General features: G+C 42.1%; 1 protein-coding gene across 1 annotated transcript in view; it reads right to left on the bottom strand.

Moving 5' to 3' along the window:
* Nucleotides 1-24,005, bottom strand: part of PHLPP2 (PH domain and leucine rich repeat protein phosphatase 2) — a 32,685-nt gene that overhangs the window by 5,411 nt on the left and 3,269 nt on the right. The window contains exons 3-18 of the mRNA XM_033070030.2: nt 20,611-20,744; nt 16,327-16,517; nt 15,789-15,914; nt 14,546-14,700; nt 10,429-10,575; nt 9,234-9,464; nt 8,367-8,569; nt 7,808-7,868; nt 7,181-7,276; nt 5,746-5,901; nt 4,883-5,083; nt 4,233-4,395; nt 2,881-3,011; nt 2,384-2,494; nt 1,695-1,883; nt 1,334-1,565 (exon numbers count right to left, since the gene is read on the bottom strand). Coding sequence (XP_032925921.1) covers nt 1,334-1,565; nt 1,695-1,883; nt 2,384-2,494; nt 2,881-3,011; nt 4,233-4,395; nt 4,883-5,083; nt 5,746-5,901; nt 7,181-7,276; nt 7,808-7,868; nt 8,367-8,569; nt 9,234-9,464; nt 10,429-10,575; nt 14,546-14,700; nt 15,789-15,914; nt 16,327-16,517; nt 20,611-20,744 — 2,527 coding nt within the window. The remainder of the gene's footprint in view (nt 1-1,333; nt 1,566-1,694; nt 1,884-2,383; nt 2,495-2,880; nt 3,012-4,232; nt 4,396-4,882; nt 5,084-5,745; nt 5,902-7,180; nt 7,277-7,807; nt 7,869-8,366; nt 8,570-9,233; nt 9,465-10,428; nt 10,576-14,545; nt 14,701-15,788; nt 15,915-16,326; nt 16,518-20,610; nt 20,745-24,005) is intronic.

Here is a 24,005-nt window from a genome sequence, read left to right as displayed (position 1 = left end):
CTGCAGACAAGAGAAACAAAGCAGTAGCACTGGATGTGTTATTAGATAATTTAGAAAGCAGATTTTCCCCTGTTCATGTTAGTTTGGAGCCTCAAGAAATGCCAGTTACACAGCTGCAGCATTGGAGAAAGGGATCTAGCTGCAGGTACTACAGCGCAGACATTCACTATACCTGATGACCAGGTACAACAACTGCCACCACCCATGCTGGCAACAACACATTTTTTATCCCGCAAGACTTTTTGTTGCACTCTAAAGAATTGTAGCAGACTATACTGAAATGTGTAGCTGGACTACCTGCAGTACACTGATCAGAGAGTTTCACTGATTAGCCTTATATGAATTTTATTTTTTCAGTACAATTGAAATACTGACTTTTGACTTTCTCAGTGCAAGACAGATTATCCAGACGTTAAACTATTTTTGTTTATTATCTGAGCTACTTCCCTCTTTATTAACATATAACTGCATTCTGAAGTGTGGACACTACATCCTGGGGAAAAAAAAGAACAAGTAGGTATCTCAAACTGTTTCTGTAACCTGGATATATTTCCCCTTTCTGCTAGATGGTCACCTGGCCAGCCTGGCAGTGGTCTCCCATAAAGAGAAGTTCCCACAATCCTTAGTCCCTTTTCCAAGTCAGTGTTTTGAATTTAATTTCAGCATTCTTAATTTCTGTATCCTCTGGGTGTCAACACTGTTGCCGCCGCCAAGTATTAAAACCCAGCAGATGAGACTCATGGGGAAGTCTCTTATATAATAATTTCACTTTTCTTTTTCAGAATCCATTAATGACCCAGTTTTTAAACTATTTAATGTACTATATTAATACCACAGTTATTTTCAGTCAGAGTGCTATGTCACAGTGTTACAATGCCTTGAAGAGCAGTAATACAGTGACACATTATGCTTATGAAAAATACTTCTATGTAGCAACTTAATACTTTTAAAAAGACCCACTGAGCATGAAACTAAAGTCATTGGCACTGATTTATCAAGATCTTTACAGACTCTTTTTTTCCACTCTTTGGAACTTCCCTGTTATTTCCAAGTGTTTAGAAAGTTAATCTTTACAGAGTTCTCTAGAAATCATTTTAATAGTTTCGCATACTACATGGGTAATCCTGTACCCATCGTTCTTAGGCCATAGTGTCTTAGCAACGTGCAATTTTTAACAGCATATCAGCAAAACAAGCAGAGCAGGAAGCACTAGACAAGTCGTTCAGAACCCTCATGTCATACCCTGAAACGTTATGCAGACAGTCGAGCTCATGTATTTGCACCGAGCTTTTACATGAGCACGGAAGCTGAAGCGGAAAGGGTCCAAACCAACCTCTGTTATAATGGCTTTCTGCTCCTTGATTCTACTGGCTTCTTCTGAACATTGTTCAAGGCTGAAGACTTTGGAGAGAGGCAGCGCTTTTCCGCTTCGGCACAGAACGGCTTGGCACGTCCCCACATTGGCCACGGTCAGAGAAAAGTTGCTGGCTGGATCAGCCACCTCATTACGAATGTAGCAAAGGACAGCAGAGGAACCCAGCTTCTGCCCAGCCATGCCCAGCTTCCTGTTGGAGGAGAAGGTGTAGGAGGCTCCAGACTCTATTGACAGGCATTCTGGAGGGCTTCCTCACCCCACCTAACACATTGATATACCTATGCAAGTCCCACCAGGACCAGCTTGCTCACTGTCCTACCTGTGGGAGACCAAGAAGGTGTTGGACATGAACATGGTGTCAGACTGCTGTACCTCCTCCAGGAGCACATCAGCCATGGTGCACTGCAGCAAGCGTGGCAGTTCTTCATTCTTGTCACCATCAAACATGCCATACACAGCCTCCACCCCCTCTGCAAAGCTCCCCAGCGCCAGAGATGACACACACAGCCTGTTGGAAAAGCATAAAAACACAGTTAATATGTCTCAAAAAATTATCTTGTTCTCAAAACCACAGCCATCAGGCATCTTACTGTGAGTGCCATTCTCACAGGGCAGCAAACCCACTGTCCCTATATTCACTAGCCTGGGAGACAAGACAGATGCATTTTATCATTGGAACTCCCAAACCCTTCTTGACCACATGCAGGAGAGGGCAACAGACACAACTGGCAAGAGAAAAAGCATCTTTGCTGGAGAGGGAAGGAGAGTCCAAATGTACTGGGATAAGTGTGAAAATTGAGGCAAAAGGTAATATGGAGACATGAGTTAGCAAGCCTTAGTAAGAGATCCAGAGAAACAATGGGATGGATGAGCTCTTGGGCAAGTAAGAGATCCAGAGAGATAATGGGATGGATGAGCTCTTGGGCAAAACACGTTTGCTTGGGTGCTCAGCAGTGCACTCTGCCCAGCATCCTGAGAAGACAGTGTTCAGCAGACCACAATACTTACTTATTTCTTTGGCCTGCCATCTCAGCTACTCCGTGACTCCAGAAGGCAGAAGTGAGTGCTGAGTCTGCTGTGAGGGAGGGCTTAGTATCAATCTTCAGTGTAGTAATGTGACTACAGAAAGAACAGAAGTTACGCTTTTCTAGAACCTGCTGAACAGGCCTAAGGACCTTGTCTAGTCTAGAGTTTTAGACAGCAATCTGTGGAAAGAACTGCATCAAGGAGAGGAGTTTAAGGTCTAGGTCTTCTCGAGATGTCTGGCTGCTAATGCCAGAGACACCTGGGAAAACCTCATACCACCTGAAAAATTCTTTGCTCTGATGTTTTAGACCCAGACTTTTCCCTTCCCAAAGACAGTAAGTCTCAGCTGCCTCAGGCAGGGAACATTATACCACTATGCAGTGACAAAGTGCTTTTACTTTACTATCCCATTTCCTCTCCTGGCAAGGGTTACCCTTCCCTGTGCAGGTCACTACTGAGTTTACATGTCAATGGCTCACCTGAAGATATCCAGTGTCTTGTGTTCTAACACCAGGTTTGCGTTTCCACTCAGATCCAGCTCTTGCAAGGCACCGGGAAGTGCCTCAGGGATTAGGATTTCAGTTAACTCATTGCAGCTCAAATCCACAAACTGCAGTAGCAACAAACACCATGACAAAGAAAATACTCATTGGTATGTCATGTCATCAGTTACTCCAGTCCTCCTTACCAACATCATACAACCCTGCTACTTATCGTATCTCACACACATAATGACAATGGATCTGACTTGTCAGAAGAAGAATGATTTATAAGCAACCTGCAATAGCCACGACTCCAATACTGAAAGACCAGGTCTCATGAAAGATAAAAGAAGGCCTCTATATGCAAACCTGCCTAGCTATGTAATATTGGCCATTGTCTCAAATGTAAGAAAACAGAAATGTCAGAGATGGGGGTAAAGGTAAATGAGATCATCTTAGACCAACTCAGAAAGGTGAGAGATACCTAGAATGCATGTTCTGTGGCCTCTTCTTGGGTTGATCAAAGTCAGAGAACCACAGAATGGTCTGTGTTGGAAGGGACCTTAGAGCTCATTTTGTTCAACACATCTGCCATGGGCAGGGACACCTTCCACTACAAGAGGTTGCTCCAAGACCCTCCAACCTGGCCTTGAAACTTCCAGGGATAGGGCAGCCACAGATTCTCTGGGCAACCTGTGCCAGGGCCTCCCCACCCTCACAGGATTATTATTCTTCCTAATATCCAACCTACACCTATCCTGTTTCACTTTAAAGTCATTTCCCCTTATCCTGTCACTCCATGCCTTTGTCCAAAGTCATGGACAAAGTCAAGCCTTCTTTTAGTCACTTTAGGTAATGGAAGGCTGCAAATAAGGTCACTCCAGACCCTTTCCTTTTCCAAACTGAACAACCCCAAACCACTCAGCCCATTCCCACAGCAGAGGTGCTCCAGCCCTCTGATCATCTTCATGGACTCCTCTCGAGCCACTCCAGCAGGTCTAAGTCCTTCTTGTGCTGAGGACCCAAGATATAGCTCTCTGGGGGGATCTCATCTGAGCAGGGCAGGGGGACAGAATCCCCTCTTTACCTGCTATCCATGCCACTGGCAATGAGCCCAGGATGTGGGGGTTTCTTGGTGCAAGCACATATGGCCAGGGCATGGCCAGCCTCTCATCCAGCAGCATCCCCAAGCCCTTCTCAGCAGGGCTGCTCTTGACTGTTCATCCCCAGCCTGGATCGATACCAGACACTTGGCCTTGCTGAGATCTCCTGTTCTCTCCTAGCAGTCACTCCTCATTCTATAACCCAAACTTTCCCCAGCTATCTCTTTATCTTCTCCATACAAATACCTGAATACGGGGCAAATGCAGGATTTCTGGAAAAATGCTGATTTCATTAGAGTGTGCAATAAGCGTATGAAGTAGCTTGCAGTTTGCAATAGTTGTAGGAATTGTTTTCAGTTTGTTGCCACTCAGATTCAGTTCTTCCAAGTGCTCCAGCTTACTAAGTTTGCTGAAAGGGAAACAAAAAAAATGTTGTATCATACAGATAGGAACTTGTCACTTTCTGAAGCTGCAGATGAAGTATCCATAGACACTGCCCTTTATGAGCTACTTTTTCGATTTACTGATAGGAGACCAAAAGTCCTAAGAGGTGCTCTAGTAAGATGCAGGGTCCCCAAGCCTGGCTTGGATTTGTACAAGACAGACCCTTCACCATCAGTGCTGAAGTTGCAAAGAAATATCACCCCATCCCCATATACACGCACCACAACTAGTTACATCCCTTGGTCTCTCTGGATGTGACTTCAACTAGGAAAGGAAAACCTACAGCCAACACGGTACCCTGTGCCAATCCCCCTTAACACTTTGTGTGTAGACATGCCAGATCAAGCCAGAGGGAGAGCATCTCACTCTGGCTTTGACTCATGTACAATCACGGGGAGGTGGCAGCCTCCTCCTAGGGAGCACTGTCTTGCCCAACAGCCTTACTGACTTACCTTGCAGGGAAAGTCAGCAGGTTGTTGTTTGCCAGATGCAAGATCCGTAGGTTTGGGTGTCCCACTAAGACAGGGATGCATTGATCAGTGAGGTTGTTATTAGTCAAGTATAGCAGCTGCAGCATGCTCAAACTCTCCTCCTCCATACATGCAGAGGGCAAGGATTCCAGGCTGTTTGCAGATGCATTCAGGTACCTGAGGCTAACCACAGAAGTGCAAAATCAGACTTCACATCATCCAAACCACTCCATTAACACCAGGAAAAGGAGCTATACAAATGCCAGCATGGACAGCAGTATCAGACAGGAGGCCAGACAATACTGTAAACATCCCTACACATTAAGATTTGTGAGTCTGCTTATGACTTACTAGCTGTATACACTGTGGATGCACACAGCATTTTACAGTAAACAGTGAGTACTGAAAAGCCTATGGGTAATACTGGTGGAAGCAGACAACATAAAACTTTACTTAAAGAGGGGTTTCTTTGAAGAAGGGCTAACTCCTGTGTGAATACACAGTTATGAGGGACTGTTCATTTGTAAAGGGTCTCTCCTGTTGTTCTCCAATGACCTGAATCTGACTGGCTTCTTTTCTTTACACTTGAACTTACGACTACTTTTAAAGACAAAGCTCTTCAGGCAGCCTCTGTTTTCCAATAATTACACAGTAACATGGACTGATTCAAATCAGCTTGACAGCTTCCCTTATGGCACCTGAATAACCTCCTCATAAAGGGCACACCTCATTATCTCTTATGCAAAAGGCACTTTGCAAGGACAGTCACACAGGTGCCACTTTCAGTGGCACCTCTACAGTCCAAAGGATAAAGCAGACAAAACATGTTTGTTACTGACACTCACTTCAGAGCTTTGACAAAGAGCGTCTCTGGGAGTTTAGTCAACAGATTGTGCTGAAGGTCTAGCACCTCTAGTGGAATGTGTTCTAGAAGAGGTGGAAGGCTCTGCAGACGATTGTGCCCCACCATCAGCTTCCGAAGACTCAAGCTTCTGAGGATCCTAGAAAGACACAGGGTTTTCTATTTAACTTAGTTCGTTCATCTTGACATCCAGAGAGTGGGAAAGGTAGTATTTAATCCACTTAATTTGACTTTACAGCAGGGAAAAATTAAACTACACTGGATCCATGAAATGTAAGCAATGACAAAGCAGAACAACACACAAGGTAAGATGACTCAGTCTCTCTGAATGCTTGGAAGTGTATCTACATTTCCCTCTATACTATTGCTGATCTTGTGATGCAAGTTGGTGTGCATGTGCCTAGCATTCTCTCAGGCAAAGAAAGAAGTCACAAAGGAAGGCTTTAAATGCCTCGTCACTTGTAGGTAGAAAGAAGTGCTTCCACAGTGCCAACAAATTCAGAGCTTTAACTAGCGGCTTAGCACTCCTTTATTATTTCTGAGGCAGTAATTATTCTTTACATAATATACTTAAAATTTGGTCCCTTTAATCCCCTGGATTGACCAAAACTCCCTTCTGAGTTCTCATTATCACATCCTTGTTATGTCCTTTTCTTGCTTTTGATTTATATAGCTTTTCTGTGCCAAAGACTAGAATGTCACTGCTGATGACTTCCTATGCCTCTTGCTTCAACTCCTCCAACCCATGTTCTGCATTTCTTCCTTGTTAACCACTTCTCCATTCAGTTTTAGTACAATTTATCCTAGACACTGTGTCGTTCATCAAATCACACTCCCATCAAACACCCTTGTTAGGCTGGGAATATGTTTATGCTTTGCTTCTTCCTAGGATAAATAACTGAAAAATTGTATTAGTTCTTGTCTCTCATTTGCTGAATTTCTGCAGAAACTGGAAGGGAAATAGGGAGAAAGGAGCTGGCTGATGGTGTACTGTGAAAGCTACATTTGCGACCAGCTGAATTGTCCCTTTGAGAAAAATCCCTGTCAAAGATAACATATGAAATTTCCGTGGGATGATGCAAAAAGTATTAGCGTCTTACCTATGACCTGTGTTCACAGACAGTATGATAACACATATAAATCACAGCAGCATGTTCTATATCAGGTGCAAATAGCTGCAGTAGCAGCTGAAAGCACAGGATGGAATTACTTACAGCCCTTACTGTTCAAAAGGCTGATCTAGCAACTGGTTCTTTCCAACATTTGAATACAGAGCATTTTTGATGCTGCACAGATAAAGTAAGTGCATTATATCTCGACACAACAAGGAATTAAGCAACTAGAATAGCACTGCTTCTCTCCTCCCAGACAGCCCATTGTAGATGAAAGCTCAGCTCTGTTTACAAAGGTTTTCTGACCTCGATGGAAGCTCCAAGAGCAGGTTGTAGCTCAGATCCAAAACTTCCAGTTTCTTTGCTTCACAAGCCCAGTCTGGGACACACTGTAGTTGATTGCTGAGAAAAGCAAAGTAGGACAAGCTAGAAACCAGCACTCCATATGGAAAAGACTCTGAATGTTGCATGATTTTAATGATAGCCAAACCAAAAGCAACAGGTGAAAACTGAACAGCATCTGAGTCAGTCATGTGGAAGTTATCTTGTGGCTAATGCAAACTGAGCTGGTTCATGACTTGGCAGGGCATCCTATCTTACAGCTCTCACAATGCTGCTCCAAGGGCAGGCGTAGGAAATGAAACCAACAGCAGAGATAACTGGCAGCTACTCTAAATATTTGATCTACAGATCCCCCCCAGTCAGTTCAAGCTGCCACAAGTGCAGTGGTCCCTGCTTGGCTTTTTTTTCTGATCACAGCCTACAGCTGAAGTACAGTGAAGTCACCTGAAAAGGTCACACTGGTTCAGAAGGGCTTCTGGTCTGGGACATTTTCATTATTGTTTAGTACTGGGCTTTGAAGTTCTATTGTTTTTAATTGCTCTCAAGGTGTCCAGATACTTGCTTTAAATTGTGTTGTGTATTATCACTTACTGAGAGAGTTCTAGACATGTCAGTAGGCCAGGAACCGGATAAATACTGACTGCTGTCAGACCTGATGAAGTAAAGCAAGTAAGTATGATTGCAGAGCTTCAGAGAGAAAACAGCACAGAGAAGCAGCTTAGCTATCAAATGAAACTCAGTCTTTCTTTAATGGAGACACAAGGTCCCCACTGATACTTCCCACCATAGAGTTCGCACTTCATACATCTGCCATATGGCATTACAATGTCTCATTATCCCATTTCTCCATTTGTCATGTGGAGCACCAGAACAAGAGAGAACTGTACTTTTCTTTGTGGGTGTCCAAACAGATCTCAATATTAGATGGATTCCTTGGACATAACACCACAACCTCCACACTTACACAGCCTGTGTACACACATGCATATGTGATCCATAGGAGCTAACCTCAGAGGACCCATCACATACTGTTTCACCACAATAACATCAGCGTAAGTATTTTTTTAATGCATGAGAGAGGGCAAAAGGCTGTTTTCCTTTGCTCCTAGGGCTTAAAGGGAAAAGGCAGGTGAAGAAGACAGAGACATACAGTTGCTGTTGGCATATAGGGCCCGAAGGCAGACGCCGCTCAGCGTCAGCTCTCTCAGCTTATTTCGCTCGCAGTGCAGCTGCTCCAGGCTGACCAAGGAGCTCAGATCCAGATCTGTCATCTGATTGTCTCGTAAATCCATGTAAGCCACAGATTTGTTCCCCTCCAAAGTGTCAGCTGCTGCTCTCTTCAGGTTGTTCAGCCTAAACACTCAGAAAGGAGTTAAAAAGTCAGAAAATAGGACACTGAACACTGGACATCAGTAAGAAGAGAGAAGAAAGAAGAGGAAAGAAGAATTCTGGTGAAGGTTAACATCAAAGGTGAGTACAGTGAATGAAATGCATGACAAGCAGTGAATACAAACAAAAACATTTCCTTTGTCTACGCTGCTGCATGTAACCATTTTAATGATTTCCAAATTCTTAAGAAATTCTGCAGAAAGATCCAGTCTAGGAAACAGGAAATGGGCCACGGGGCAGCTAATGCAGAGAACTAGATACTAGACTGCCTTGCCACACACAAAAAACTCTTTGTCCCTTTCTGAGAGATCTGCAGTTGGCAGCCTGGGTAATCAGGATCATATCTCTAGGGAAGAAGAGATGAAGGTTTTAGTACCTTGAGCTTTGGTAGCTCAAAGTAATAGCAAATCACAAGAGGAAGCTAGAGGGCTGGGTCACATTCATCATCTGGTGCTGCTCAATGAAGCTTGCTTGCCCAAGCGAATTCTGCATACCCTCAGAAACAGAACTCCATAAAAGCTAAAGAATCGGTAAGAGAAAAATCTGAACTTAGTTTATTGCAAAATGTACCAGATGTTCCAAAGACAGTTACACTGTTTCATAGACACCTGCAAATTTCACCCCTTACCTCAGGTCCACACTTTTGATGTGACTCATGCGATTCAGCACTGTCAGGTCCAGGGTCTCTAGCAAGTTCCCTGCCAGGGCTAGCTTGTCTAAGGTGACAAGTTTCTCACAAATTGCTGGCAGTTCACAGAAGTTATTGAAGGAAAGCCCAAGACAGCTGAGCTGCTGCAGGTTTCTCATCTCTTCTGGTAAGGATGTGAGCAAATTGCCATCAAGCCAGAAGGTCTGGAGACTGCAACAGTGATAAAGAGAAAGAAAATAATTCTGCAAAGAGTCATCAACATCACTTTTAGTATTTTCATTGAATTTTCTTGTATAGTTAGCTGGTCTCAATGTGGTAATTTCTAAAGGTACCTAACAGCTAATTTTATTCTTATACACATATAGTTACTGAAGTACTTTTACTACACGTGCAGTAGGCTTGGGACTGCCAGTTGTGCCAAAGATTGTAAGTTAATACAAGCAAAATACAAATTGGTACTTACGCTGTAAATGAAAGATATTTACTTAATTACTTGGTTTTCTACAAATAGCACAGTTTGATCACACGTCCTAACAGTCTGTACTAACAGTCTTGCAACTAAATTTACCTGCGCCTAAGCTCTTATGCATTTGGGGTAGCTACTGGGAAAAATGGACAAGGCTCCAGCAAGCACTTTAAGACAAAATTTTCCAAGGGGATTGCTCAATGTTAATGTTAAAATCCTCTAACTGAAAAACCAGCCAACTCTGTAGAACACAATCAAACATACCAGTGTGGACAAAAGTCACAAGACCCCTGTGAGAAGTTACCACAGAAAAGTTTTTTATAATAAATTAAAACTTGAATAGAAATTGCATCACTATTGAAAATATTTAATTCAAATAATAAATGCAGAAAGTCAGACAACTCTGCAGCTGCAGAAAAATGCACATAGACTTATCTGAGAAACAATGCAATTGCCTTCAGTACTTCATCTACATCAAGTTTCCTCATCTTTTCTGCACCAGCAGCTGTGACGTTTTAATGGTAGTGATTAAGGGATTGCACGTGTTAGTTCTTGACCTTCTGCTGGAGTCCAATGAGTCATTCAGCTTTCTTGGGCAAAACAAGCTGCTCTAGAATTCACACTTTCAGAAACAGTACCTGCACATCAGTAGTGCTCAGCTGAGGCACCAAGGATATTTATGATCACAGATGTAAAGAGCATACTCACTTCAACAGTTTGCCAATCTGACTTGGCAAGTAGTGAAGTCCATTACAGGAAATATTAAGCTCTGTCAGAGTAGAGATCTCACACAGTGATACAGGAAACTCTCCCAGTCTATTGTGAGACAAGTTCAGACTCTTCAACTGAGAAAACCTATTAGCAAGAACACTAGTTAATTCACAAACCTACATGTCTAAAAGAAAAAATACACAAACCAGTCATCAAGAATTCTTAAGTCTTTGTACACTGGTGATACAGTCAGCTAACTCATTACAGGAGTTTCTGCATGAATTTGGGTTTAAGTAATTGATATTTTTCTTGATGGTCATGCTGAAAGTGATCAAACACTGTGAGTTTACTGCAGGAACTGAAAACAACCTTCTACCCGACATGGCAAGCTTCCTCCTAGTGACTGTTACTAAGATTAAGGTGACTAAAATGCTCTGTTCAAAAAATTCACTTTAAAAGAATTAACTACAGCAAGAGTCTACAATTATGCAGCTTGGGAAAAGAGGAGCTGAAAACACTCACTGGAACTGTTCTGAGAATAAAACAGAACAGGGAAATCCCCTTTCCAAACTGGGTGCAGCAGAAAGCCAAGCCAAGCTGTAAAAGGGAAAACTAGGAAAGTGCTTGCTTCATGCTGGGAGAGCCCAAGACCTCCACCCACATGTCCTTGAACAAGATTGCACAACTACAGTGCCCCTTGCTCAGCAGACTGTGTACTGCCCCAAGTGCAGACAGCCCCACAGTCACTACAGTCCCACCAGTGCTTGAGAAACGGTTACCTGTTTCTAGCTCCTTCAATCACCATGCTAGGTCCAAAGGGAGAGAAGGAATGTAGTGTGGCTGAACCCTGGTACAGCAGGGTTCTCCTCCAAGAGTTCCTGCCTCCTTCTACAGAAAGCAAAAGTATCGTTCCCCAAGTAATAGCCTCTTCATCCCAAATTGAAACCACCAGAAATTAATTCAGTGGAGAAATATCTCACTTCTATGAGAAAACCACAAATTTAATGTACCAGAGAACTGCTTCTTGGAAACATGGAATTATTAATCTGCCTCACCTACCCAACTTTTCCCAGGCATTGGCAAGTAGCTCTTATTTTGAAGCAAATGTTTTAATATAGGTAACAAAACCAAGGTTAATTAGCTAGAGGGTGAATATTACTTCTAGCTTGAGTTGTCTTGAAATATAAGACTGAAAGGTTTTGGAGTTGTTTTCTTCTTTATAGTGACCTTTTTCAGATTCAAAATGCTTATAATGATCTGTGTGGGAACTATGTATAATATTTCTCCATTTTGCTTTATAATCTTGGGGAGTGTTGTTCTTTTGAAAGAGGGAGCATAACTGAAACTTGGACATGGGTTGTTTGCTTTGAGCACCCCACCACATGAATAAGGGCATTTTTGTTTGCTGCAGCCACAGACTCTCTTGTACTGCAACTGAAAGCCAAAGAGAAAAAGATGCTATGTTGGTTAAAGCCTTCCTCAAAGGAAGGATAATGCAAAGACCAAACAACAATACAATAATCAGAAACCTGCACAATAGAACTCCACCACAGTATTGAAAATAATGAGTAAGGAAATAAAGAGGATGAACCTAAAGATTTGAACTCTAGCTGGTTCAACTTTTAAGAGATTTAGGACAGGTCATGGCCCTCAAGGTTTGAAATCAGCAAATGCTTTAATAAAACTTCTTTCTAAGGAGTTCTGGCTTTTGCTACACCTGTTCTTAGCACCAAGCAGCATTTCTCTCTCACTAACAGCGTGGTGAGAAGCTGCTCTGAGAGACACAGCACTAAACACAACAGCACAACTAATGTCTAGAATTCATCCCTCTGCAAAAATATCAAAGCAAGCACAAGAGAGGCATTAAAGTTTCCAAAAGCTGAAGAGAAACTGGTACATGACACAGCGTGGTCTCAGATTCTTCATACAGACTTCCACACTCAGTGGGGAGGACAGTACTCAAAAGCCTTTTGAGTTCTCCTTCTGTTCCTTTTTCTTTGCCTCAGTAAGCTCATGTAGTGAGGTAGGAGTGGAGTGGAATGGAAATGCAACTCTCATTCAAACTGTATAGATGAACCAGGTATTATAGGGGATAAAGATCCCAAAATCGTTGTGTGTCCTCAGGTTTTGGTTTGTGCTCTCACAGGGCATACTGAGACAGCAAAGAGGTATGGAAACACAGCAGTGGGATGACCATCCTCTGTTTAGCAGCCCAAACTGGGCTGCCCTGAAATATTCCCAGTTTAACACATCCTGTTCTGCCACCAAAGCACGCCAGCACAAATCTGTATCAACTAGCTAGAATCTGACAAGAGACATGCAGATGTATACAGGTGAGTGCACACACACATATCAATGAAGACCAGCTCTCTGTTTTTCAGACAAGGGAGATACTTGAAAGGCACTACAATACATTAAAAATTACCTAGGAGATGTAGCAAAGCAGTTAGGGTTATTTAATGCCCTTTGCTTAACATTTTCCCTTTAGCTAATTATTTTTCTTCATTATAATAGTTACAGGTAATTACACTCCTAGAAATTGGAAGTTGCTCAGAGGAAGAGAGCTGATGATTGTGAAAAATTGTTTGGAATTGACAGTCTTGAGGCACTGAGAGCACCTACTGCAAGTGAGCAAGGGTCTTCTTGTGGTGCTGTAATCTTAGAAGCATCCTAAAAACCTCAGATAGAAAATCTTTTCAAAAGGCAATTAGCAGCCATATATGGGCTACCTAATGCTACCTGTTTATTCAAGACTGTGTGAAGTGAGAGCTTCTTTTATGGCTTTTGTTTGCTTGAGGTTTTCAGCTTCATCAGACATAGTCACTGCCAGGAAAAGAGTTGAGTTTCTGACATGTCAGATTTCTTGTTGACTACATGCAAGGCCAAAAGAAATTTCAAGCACTTTTGCTGATCCTACGAACCAAGGATACTGCATTTTAGAAAATAAAGTTCTGATGTGTTTTTCAAAATCACACAATGAATTTGAAGAGACAAGTAGAAAGCAAAATCTTAAATTACTTTAAGCAGCTTCTCCAGTAACAGAATCTATTGCAATTCAGTATTAGAAAACGTTTAAACAAGTTTGGAAAACCAGACTACACTCTGGCTCTCCATGAAACTGCAAAGAATTCCCAAAAGTGAGCAATCTTTTTTTCATTTTATAGATACCTGGGCATCTCATTACGCTATAGGAAGAAAAATGAAATAGTGCACTAGTAGAGCCCTAGAAACAAAGAAAACAAAAACACACCTCTCCCTGCCCCACTTCACCTTGCAAAACCCCACACCAACAAACCAAAGTGACAAAAACAACCAAACCTCAAAACCACAACAACAAACAACAAAAAAGCAGTTTTGCAAGGTTTCTCCAAATACATTTTCCTTAGGGTACAATGTGTTCCGAACAGAGCCATTGGACAACATTACTATAGGCTTCCTATCAGTTTTCAAAATTCCCAGAGCAAATCCTTGAATTCTGTTTAGCATGGCTGATATACATATCAACAGACTAATCTCCTCCTCGATTTTTATGATTCTGGGGAATTAATTTAAAAATATTTTTTTAAGACTCCTTCACTTACCTAAGATGACTACATCATGCTTCCATACCATCACACAATTGCTACTGTCTTAAAAGCAGATTCATCACAAGTTTCCAAAGCAAAGCTGGAGTCTCACAGGCCCTCTGCCAATTCCAAATACACATTAAGAACTTGCCGAAATGGGTTTTTCAGACCCAAACTTCTTCCTATAAACACTTATTCACAATAGCAGCATTATGCTTTTCCTTGGTCTTTTATTTTATACCCCAAGATGTTCTCTGCTTAGCAAGCAGCCTAATATTACTATTGCATCTTGTCCATACAAATGGCATGTCACCCCACAAGCCTTATCTCAAATCAGTTAGCAGAGAATCTGTGGAAGGGAGCTCATGAATACTGTAAATTGTTGTTATTCCTGCTTGTACTGCCCAGTTCTGCTTCCAACCCCCTCACTTGTTAGAGCTTCCTAAAGATCAAATTTTTTACCATCCCCAAGAGAACAGGCAATACTTAATTCCTGTATCCACATGTCAAGGATTGCAAATGTAGAAGAAAAATTATTCTTTGCAGACCTGCAAAGAGAGTCAAGACTCCCTGCTCCACTTGTTCTCATAAAATTGTGGCGTAAGTTGAGGTAGGTGATATCTTGACTGTAGAAGAGGTGCTCTGGTACTTCCTCAAGGCTGTAGCATGAAAGATCAACCACACTAAATCGCATAGACACAATCTGAAAAGAAAGAGAAAAAGCTGCAGCTGTGCAACAAATTTTCTCTGGAAGTTTAATGGAAGGCCAAAGAACACAAATAGTAAACAATTTGCAAGAACATGGAAAGAACCCCTGGTACCTACTAGGTAGAGTCCATGCAGGAAATGGGAGTCCATGAAGTACAAGCCTATGTGCTTTGCTACATCCCTGACAAGGATGCACAGCTGGATACCAGCCAGGACTCACACAAAGCCCTGCCCTGTATGTGCACTGGGCACACTGCCTAAGGGCTAGGCTGAAAGACAGCCAATGGAATAGAGGAAAACAGATCTTTCACAGAACTCTATTGAAGAAGCATAATCTCCAAGTGCCCTCCAAAGGTGCAAGAAGCAACAGGCAGCAGTCAATTTTCCAGTTCAGTTCTTTAAGGTTTATAGAACCTCTGCCTGGCCTAGCTGCTTCTTCTGTACTTTTAGCTACTTCTTTCTTTTATTAGCTTGTTGAGGGTATAAAATTTGAAATATAACTTCTTATAAAAACGGTTCATAAATTATGGTTTTGCAACATTTTGTAAAGTCTCTGCAAATCTCATGTAATTTCATTAACTATGTTTTGTTTTGAGGTCTTCTGTGCTTAATTTGACATTTTTTGACCTGCTTTACCCTGAACTCATTTTGTATTTCATAACATCCTTGCTGACCTATGATCTCTCAAACCTCAGGGCCACCCTGTCAATGACCAGGCCATACTTCAGGTACGTTCAAGTACGACAACAAATGCAATCTGTAGGTTTCTACCACTGTAAATTCAGCCAGTCCCTGTGGTTTGCTTTAGGGACCTGTGATTAAGTTGGTGTCATAGGTGCAGCAGGGGTTAAAACAGCACAGAACTACTGCTCGACATTGTTGTGCAGGTAGAGAAAAAGAAAAGGCTAACAGAAAAATCTCTGCTGTCCAGAGCATGAAGGAAATAAAGCTGGAAAGTGTCCTGGGTACTTTCCCCAGCATCCTAACTTCATCTCTGACTGTAGAGCATGCTTGCATCAGAATACTCTTCCTGTGGTGTACCCTGCACCCACCATCCAAACCACACTGTTCCCAGGGCCTCACCGTGGATGCCTGCCGGTGCCAGCGCTGGCACTCTGCCAGCGTTCCAAAGGAAACGTGGTATGTCTGAGCTTGTGCTCCAGCAGATGTGAAAGCGAGGGTGTACTGCCGACGCCTCATCTCTTCCACCTGCAAAGGGAGAAGTGACAGCAACAGTCTGCCTATGCACCAGCACCTACAACCGACCCCAAGCCTAGGGTGGCCACCAGTAACATTGCATTTTGCTGAAAATACAGCAGCAAAGTCACTGGAGAAAAACACAGAAGTAAATCCTGTTTAACATCTTTCTGCTGAAATGGATACAGGAAGTAGTAATTTCCAGAGTGCCCATTCACAACATTGACTACTGCTGTGAAAGCTGAACTAGTGTCTGTTTTACAAGCCTTCAGACCACTACCCAAGCAAAGCAAGTAGAAAGGGGTTCGGTACATTAATGCAGTAATCTGTTAAAAAAGCCTACATTAATCTCTTGTGGACAATTCCCATCACTACCATTTCTTCCTTCCCAGGCTACAGGGAGCTAACCAAAAAAAAGCCTTACCTTCCCTCCAATGAGAGGCAAGATGTGCATCTTCCCTGCATGGCCATCCTTCACTGAGGACACAATGAGGCACGTACCACAGAGAGTGACTGAGCGCTCTGCCCACTTGTGCAGCTGGGTCTTTCCTTTGCGTACGTTATAGACTCCAGAGAGCAGGATGCGATCCATCTGTTCCACCTGACATGGCTTTTCTGAAGAAAAAGGGGACATGAGCATTACTGTCCATAAGTTCTTCATTCTCATCTGTGAGTGCAAGTAACACAGATTTAATATGCAAAACCAGTTGTTGTAAAGAGCGAGCAGACAAATTGCACCTGAATAAAAAGTCTCGTGCAGAGGACAAGCAACATCCTCAGTCAGCGCAGGAACGGCAGCTGAGCAGCACCATCTGTGCCTCACAGAACAATGTCAGAATGGTTGCCATGCAGTGTTTTTAATCCACAGGTAGTTACACACTTTAGCAAACCACATGCTTGCCAAATATTGTTCATTCAAATGCAACAGAAAAGCAATTTTAAACTCTCATTGAGTCAGCTAAAGTCACAGAAACCATTAAATAAGCGGCTTCCACTGGACTTCCAAGGAAGGCCTGGAAAATCAGCTACAAAGGAAGTTCTTTCCCTGAAGATGACTGTCCTGGCTTTGCCTAAGATAGAATTCATTTTCCTCCTGGCAGATGGTACAAGGCTCTGTTTTGGCTTCAGTGTGAGAATAATTTTTTAAAATCACATTTAAGAAACTGCTGTTTTGGTTGGTGCCAGCAGCACTCACCCAAGTCAAGGACTTTACAGTGTCCCATTCTCTGCAGCAAGTAGGTGCCCAAGAAACTGCAAGGGAGCATGGTTAGACCAGCTGGTCCAAACTAGCAAAAGGGATATTCCACACCATAGAACATCATGCTCAGTATACAAACTGAAGAAACTGAGGCAGGAGGGCTGTGCACTGCTAGAGGAAGGACACCGGTGTGATGAGCAGCGTAATGTGCATCACTTGTGTTTTATTTCTCTTAGTTATTTCCCTTTTTGTTACAATTATTATTATTTTACTTTATTTCAATTACTAAACTGTTTCAGTTCACAGGTATCCCCTTCCCAATCCCATCGGGGAAACAGTGTGAGAGTGAGCAGATGAGTGGTGGCTTATTCCGTGGCTGGGGTTAAGTCACAACAGTCCTTTTAGGTGCCAGACCTGGTGCACAAAGGGCAGATACAGATCTGACCAGAATGTGTTAGAACAAATTTGCTATAAGCATTTCATGTATTGGTTTAACAGTGGCTGGCCACAATGTTGATTTGTTTGCTTGATGTTGTAGCACTTGTTCTCAAGCTTGCATTATGTAACACCTTATCTGCTGTAAATGCTGGGTTAAGGTTAGGTGTTGTATTTTGTAATCTGGTCTGTGTGCTCAGCATGGCCCTTATCTCTGTTCTCTGGTGCCATTTAGTGGAAAATATCAATAATGACACCATTTGCCTTTTCTCCTCAGAGAGCCCACCTAGGGAGCAGACACTTCCCACATCCTCCTTTTCTCCTCCAGGTTAATTACAACAAGCATTTGGCAATTTTTAATATTCTGGGGATGCTGAAACCAGTGTGGTTTCCTATTGCTAGGCCCCATTAATGCGGTTCCTGTTTAGGGAGGAGCAACTATTTGTGGCTACTCCAACCCTGTGAAGGGCCACTACAACTACTCAGACCAGACTGGAGTCAGACTGCTGCCAATTGCTGCCATACTGGACACACTCAAGGTTAACCATTCAGCTTCTGGAGTCGGGGTTACAGAGGACTTGTACACAATACTCTAACTAAAAGAGAGTGGCAGCATGTGAAGGGGTTTGAGCTGCTTCAGAGCTGATTGGCACTGAGGTGCAGCTGCTCCTGGCACTCTGCTGGGGGGCTGGGCTGGATGTTCAAGCTGATGCTATGTGGAGTAAGCAGGTCACACTGATCACACAATAAGCTTGAATAAGAAAATCATACCCCAAACATTTTTCAGGAGCAAACAGTTAACTACCAACTCAAGCTGTAATATTGTTTCTCAGTTAGACAGCAGGATCTTCAGCTAGCCAAATCTATGCATTGTCCTGATGTCCTCATCTGGCTGAATTCAGCTGAAACGTTTAGTTGTTTATTTACAACAATAGTTTTGCTTCACAGACATGAAGCTTGACATAAGATTTCCTCTACTGGTGAGAAACTGTAAGAATCCACGGAAAAAATTGCTTTGATTTCACCAAGCTGAAAGACCAGCATTTGTAAGAAAACATTACTATGGGATTAAAGTGATATCCTACTGCTAACTGCCACAGCAGCACTCTTCCAAGCATTACTACACAGCCACACCAATCCTCCAGCTTCCCTCTCTGCTCCAAAACCATGATACCTATCCTAGAGTGGGTCAAGGGGCCGCCGTGGGAACATGCAGGTGGCTGGAACACCTCTCCTATGGAGACAAGCTGAGAGCTGGGGTTGCTCAGCCCACAGTACAGAAGGCTCTGGAAAGGCCTTCTTGTTGCTGTTCCATACATAAAGGCAGCTTGTAAGAAAGGCACAGAGAGGCATTTTACGAAGGCCTATAGTGGCAAAACAATGGGCCATGTTTCTAAACTGAAAGAGGGCAAATTTATACTGGACATAAGGAAGAAATGTTTTATGGGGAGGGTGAGAAGGCCCTGGCACAGGCTGCTCAGAGAAGCTGTGGCTGCTCCATCTCTGGAAGTGTCCAAGGGAGGCTGGGTGGGGTTTGGAGAAGCCTGGTCCAACCTTGTGGAAGGTGTCCCTGCCCATGACAGGAGGGGGAAACTAGGTGATCTTTAAGGTTCCTTCCAACCCAAACCAGCCTGTGATGCCATTACTCTAAGTAAAAATTTCTCTGGGTAAATTCCATTGTTCCTTCCCTTATGTTATCAGCTGCAGGTTTTACAAAATTATTGCATTATCCTCCATAGCATTCCCTCTAATTCCTCCCCTACCTCTGAGAATCAGTTTGTCAGCATTTACATGTACTTCCTTAAAATAGGTCTCCTGAGCACTTTTCAACCCTCATACTTCTTCCTTCATAGCCTTCTTCCAAGCAGACCAGCTACCCATGCTGACAGAAATGTAATTGAGTAGCTTCAATCTACTTGGTTCCATGAAGCTGAGCCGCAGTTCATGAAACCTCAGCAGCTCCTGCTTGTCATACCCAAGCTTTCATTTTTTTCCTCAGGAGTTCTCCATACCTCTATCCTTGATGCCTCTACTTCTTCCACCTGAAGTAACTTCTGACTCCCTCTTCCTCGTCCCATAAATCCACACTATGCATGTCACACTTCCTTCCATCTGTTATGCTCCATGTTTTGAATATATATATATATATATATATGTTTGTATATATATGGTATATACAGTATATACACTGTTTTGCCTTCTGTCCCAGATAGAAGTGGTTTGTCTCAGATAGCAGGGTGAAGAAGCTGATTTCTTACAAATGAATTTTTTGACACCGAATAACCAAAAGATGGTTAGCAGCTTAGCTTTGTTGCCCAGATCCACAATGCAAGAACAATTTTCCATTAAAAGCACTTTGTTTTTTTCTGAAATGCCAAAAATACACAGGTGAAGTACTTACAAGTAAGGAAATAATTTTCTTATTTTCTTTCCTCGCTCTCATTTATTTTATATTTCCTCAACTTCAGTGAATTCCCTTTCTGACTGCTAGCAACATATGCCCACAGGCCTATGCCTGTTATCTGTAGCTCCTTGTGGATGCTGTTTCCTGCCCAAATCAATTCCACAGCACACACTCCCAAATCTCGCTTCTGCAATCCAGCGGCCCAGGTTTTTGATGGCAGCCTGCATTATTATTAACCAGCTGGCACCTTCACTCTTCACTCCTTAAAGGCTGTGGAGGTATTTGACCAGGAGCTTCTTTGCCCATATCCACAAACTTTTTGTAAATAGAATCTTCATGCACATCTAAATGGAACTGCCACATGTTTCTGATCCCAGTGGGAGCTCTAAGTCATTTGCAATATTTGAAGCTAAAGACAACAGAGCAATCTTGTGCCTTCCTATGGACTTGTCTTTTCTCAAGTCAGACAGGATCAAGAAAACCACAGAAGTGTGAATTTTTTTCTATCAATCTTGAAAATGTTTTATTTTAAGAAATGTTTACTGGTACTGCAGGTGTTTGATGTAGCCCTCTATAAACCCAACAGGCTGATGACTCAGGCTTTAGCTGAGCTCCAGCTCATAGTTACAGCTGCAGGAACAGTGACAGTGTGCACACACACAGTTTCTTACCACTGTAAAAGCGAATCATACAGCTGAGATCAGAGTTTGCTGCTTCCTCCTGCATTCTGAGAGGATCATCAAAACCCAGCCCAGCCAAGTAGTCATACACAATCTGAAGGGGTTTTTCTGTGGGCTCCAGCCTCCTGTCAAAACATACAAGAAAGAAGTTTGAGAATGCAAAAAAGATTAATCAAGTCTCAGTACAGCTAAAGAGTGAGGAATATTGACACACCGTCAGTTCTGCTCCTCTGAAAAGCTCAGGCAAGCACGGACTCTTGGGGCTCTGCTCCCTGCCTGACAAGCAGCTCTTAAGAACTGCAGCACTTGTGAATTACATTGCAGAAACACAGAGAAATAGCAATTGGCATAAGCCACACAATTCATGGTGAGTATTTCTATTCATGATTTAAGGAGCACCAGGAGGAATCCAGGACAAGACACAAAACCAGAAATATGGCACAAAAAAGCAGATGCCAAGTAATTAAAAAACCCTATGTATGGTTTCTCAAAATATAAAAGAACTCTTAAATTTTTCTTCCAAATGCAGCTTGGAGCAAAGCATTTGAAGAATCCTCATGAAGAACTACTTTAAAAAAAATAAAAAAAAAAAGAAAATAAATTCTCTACTCTCTTCAGCTCACATCAGTGGCCAGATTCTCATGCTTTGGAAAGTTAACTCAACCAGTACATTTAAAAGGACATTTCAGAACTATGGCAGAACACAGGAAGGATTCAGCGGCTAGTTTGAATAAACAGCAATAAGAGGAAGCTCTTGTGAAACATCAGATTTAGTATATTCAGAATGGAAAATACATTTTCTGATCCTCTCTTCTCACTTTCTCCAGAGACTCTGAGTTGTGATATTCTTCAATAAAAACAACAGAGTTTCTTGCTACAAGTTTTATTTTAGGGGGGGAAATAGTGTAAAAGATTAAGCACAGAAAATGTTAGGTAAGAGTTAAAATAGATTGTTCCAATGGTCCACTCATTATCCACCATTAAAAATCCCCATTTTTAATCTAAAAATGCCTAGCTTTAGATTACAGTCACTGGATCTCAACTGATACCTCTTCTTTAAACAGCAGTTTATAAACCATGTCACTAAACATTTCAAACTTCCTCTTCAAGATAAGGCACAAGGTGCTTTTAAAATTATTCTTGCACTAGAGTGACTCTACATTGACTCAAAAGAATTTCTACCACCAATTTTTTTTTTTAGTTAATCCCTACTCTGTAAGCACTAGCGTGACTGTTCCCTGTATTCATGCACTGACCACACAAAACCACACATACACATTGTTTCAACTCAAACACTTTTCTGTTCTTGGATCAAACCTACTCTCCACTTACATCACTCCAACGCACAAGTCCTCCTGAACTACATCTTTTGGCAACTTACAGCCTCCTTCCTCTCCCTCGCAGTATTTAGTACACTTGTCTTTTTCATAAATATTCCTAGTGATACTGAAAAGCAGTGTTTTCCAGGGAATACTGCATACTAAACCATCTGGAGCAACCTCCTGCACTGGTTTCTCCGTACCTATCACTGCCTCCCATCCACACCCTCCTGAGTTCTTACCTTTTAGCCACAGGTTATTAACAGAGCAAACTGAACAACGCAAGTTTACATTTCTTCCTTCAAACAGTTCCTCGTCCAAAACAAGATGCTTACACCAAATAACAGTTTCCATTTTGTAAGATATTAGCCAATAAGTGCATTATTTTTCTCCCCATGACATCAGAACACAGAACCTCAGGCATTCTGGGTAGGAAGGGCCTTTAAAGGTCATCTACTCCAACCATCCCACCATGGACAGGGACATCTTTGACTTGAACAGGCTGCTCAGATCCCAGTCCAACATCTCATTGCAATGAATGGCTAATACCTTTGGCAACCAAGCTTGAAATTTTGAAGCATCAAGATCGAGTTAGCTAGGTTTTTCCACTAAACTTTGATGACTTGCATACATCATTTATACTGCATGTCCTAATGGGAAACATTTTATTGCTATATACACCAAATCTTTCCACTTCTTCTTGCCTCTTCTCAAGAATAAAAATATTTCTGATGGTTTTTAATGACTATATCAGAGTATTTCCACTATTACTGACAGCTTTACAAATGCCATCAAATAATTAAGGCAGGACTGATTTCATAAAACATACACCATTTACAAGTACCTAGTCATCCAGGCTTCCTTTGGAGTCATCAAGACACATCTCAAGAAATAAAACCCCCTCAGGTATTTCAAGCAGATACACTGCAACTCTCACTTCACATACAACACTTCTGGATCAGAAGAAGATTACTCTCAAACAAAGTTTATAGTCTGAAAAGACAATGGAGTTGATATGCAGCTGACCCAGCTTACTGCTCAATGGTCACTAAGTCTGTTTAGGGCAAGTCTGCTCCCTGCTTTTGTTTTACACAGAAATACATCTACTTACTAGCCAGGAGGTTGTATATCAAATAACCCCTTTCCTCTCTCTTCAGAAATTGTCTGTTGGAGCTCCTATTCACTAATAAGCTGATGTCAGCTAAGATGGAATTCCTGTACAATAAGCATGAAAAGCTGACTTATTAAATATTGTTTCTTTGCCTGTTTTGTAAGATGGACACAGACAAGAAATTGGTTTAAAAGAGCGAAATACCATCAATTCTTTCTTTGCAAAGATTTCTTCAGTTGAAATGAAGGATTTCAGCCCTTTTTAGGACTGTCTGTGAAGATTTACAAGCTCAGAGTCAAGTACATCTACAAATATGTGGCTGAGGTTTATCTTATCACTTAATATTTTTTGCTATAGAAACAGATACCAGTGAACACAACACTAAACTTCCAAAAGAGTTTTATGAGGTAATCTTGAAAATGACATATGTGTGTACTGTCTCCTATAACAGGCAAGCCATGAGAAACTGGAATGAATAAATAATAGATTGCACTGAACAATGCTGACTTCCAATACAGTACACCTGAGGTATTTTATGCCCTTCAGCAAAGAATCCAAGAATATGAGAGATTTGACTGGATCTCCAACTATACTGCCCAAGCTTCCCCTGGCTGCCTCTAGACTCCTATTCTTCTTCTATTAAAGCCTTATGCTTTCCAGGAAACAACCTTTCCAGCACCAATGGCTCAGGAATGTTAAACGCTTGAGTGCCACTCACAAAAAGAGCATATCAAGTAGTCTGCACCTAGATTTCCCAAGGAAAAAACCAAACACTCAAACTTTACTATGTGGTTGCTGAATGGGTTGAGGTTTTTTTGAGTACACACTGAACTATCTGCACATGAGAACTCAGGAAGAACAGTAATGAAGTAGAAGGATAATTTGTGCCATATGAAAAGCACAGTCACAGTTGTACAGATTGCTCAATGCTCTCTGAGGTACAGTGCTGTGCCTTA

This window comes from Catharus ustulatus, chromosome 11 (assembly GCF_009819885.2).
Source record: "Catharus ustulatus isolate bCatUst1 chromosome 11, bCatUst1.pri.v2, whole genome shotgun sequence".
In the NCBI taxonomy this organism is placed as follows: Eukaryota; Metazoa; Chordata; class Aves; order Passeriformes; family Turdidae; genus Catharus; species Catharus ustulatus.
This window is presented reverse-complemented; position numbering and strand designations above follow the sequence as displayed.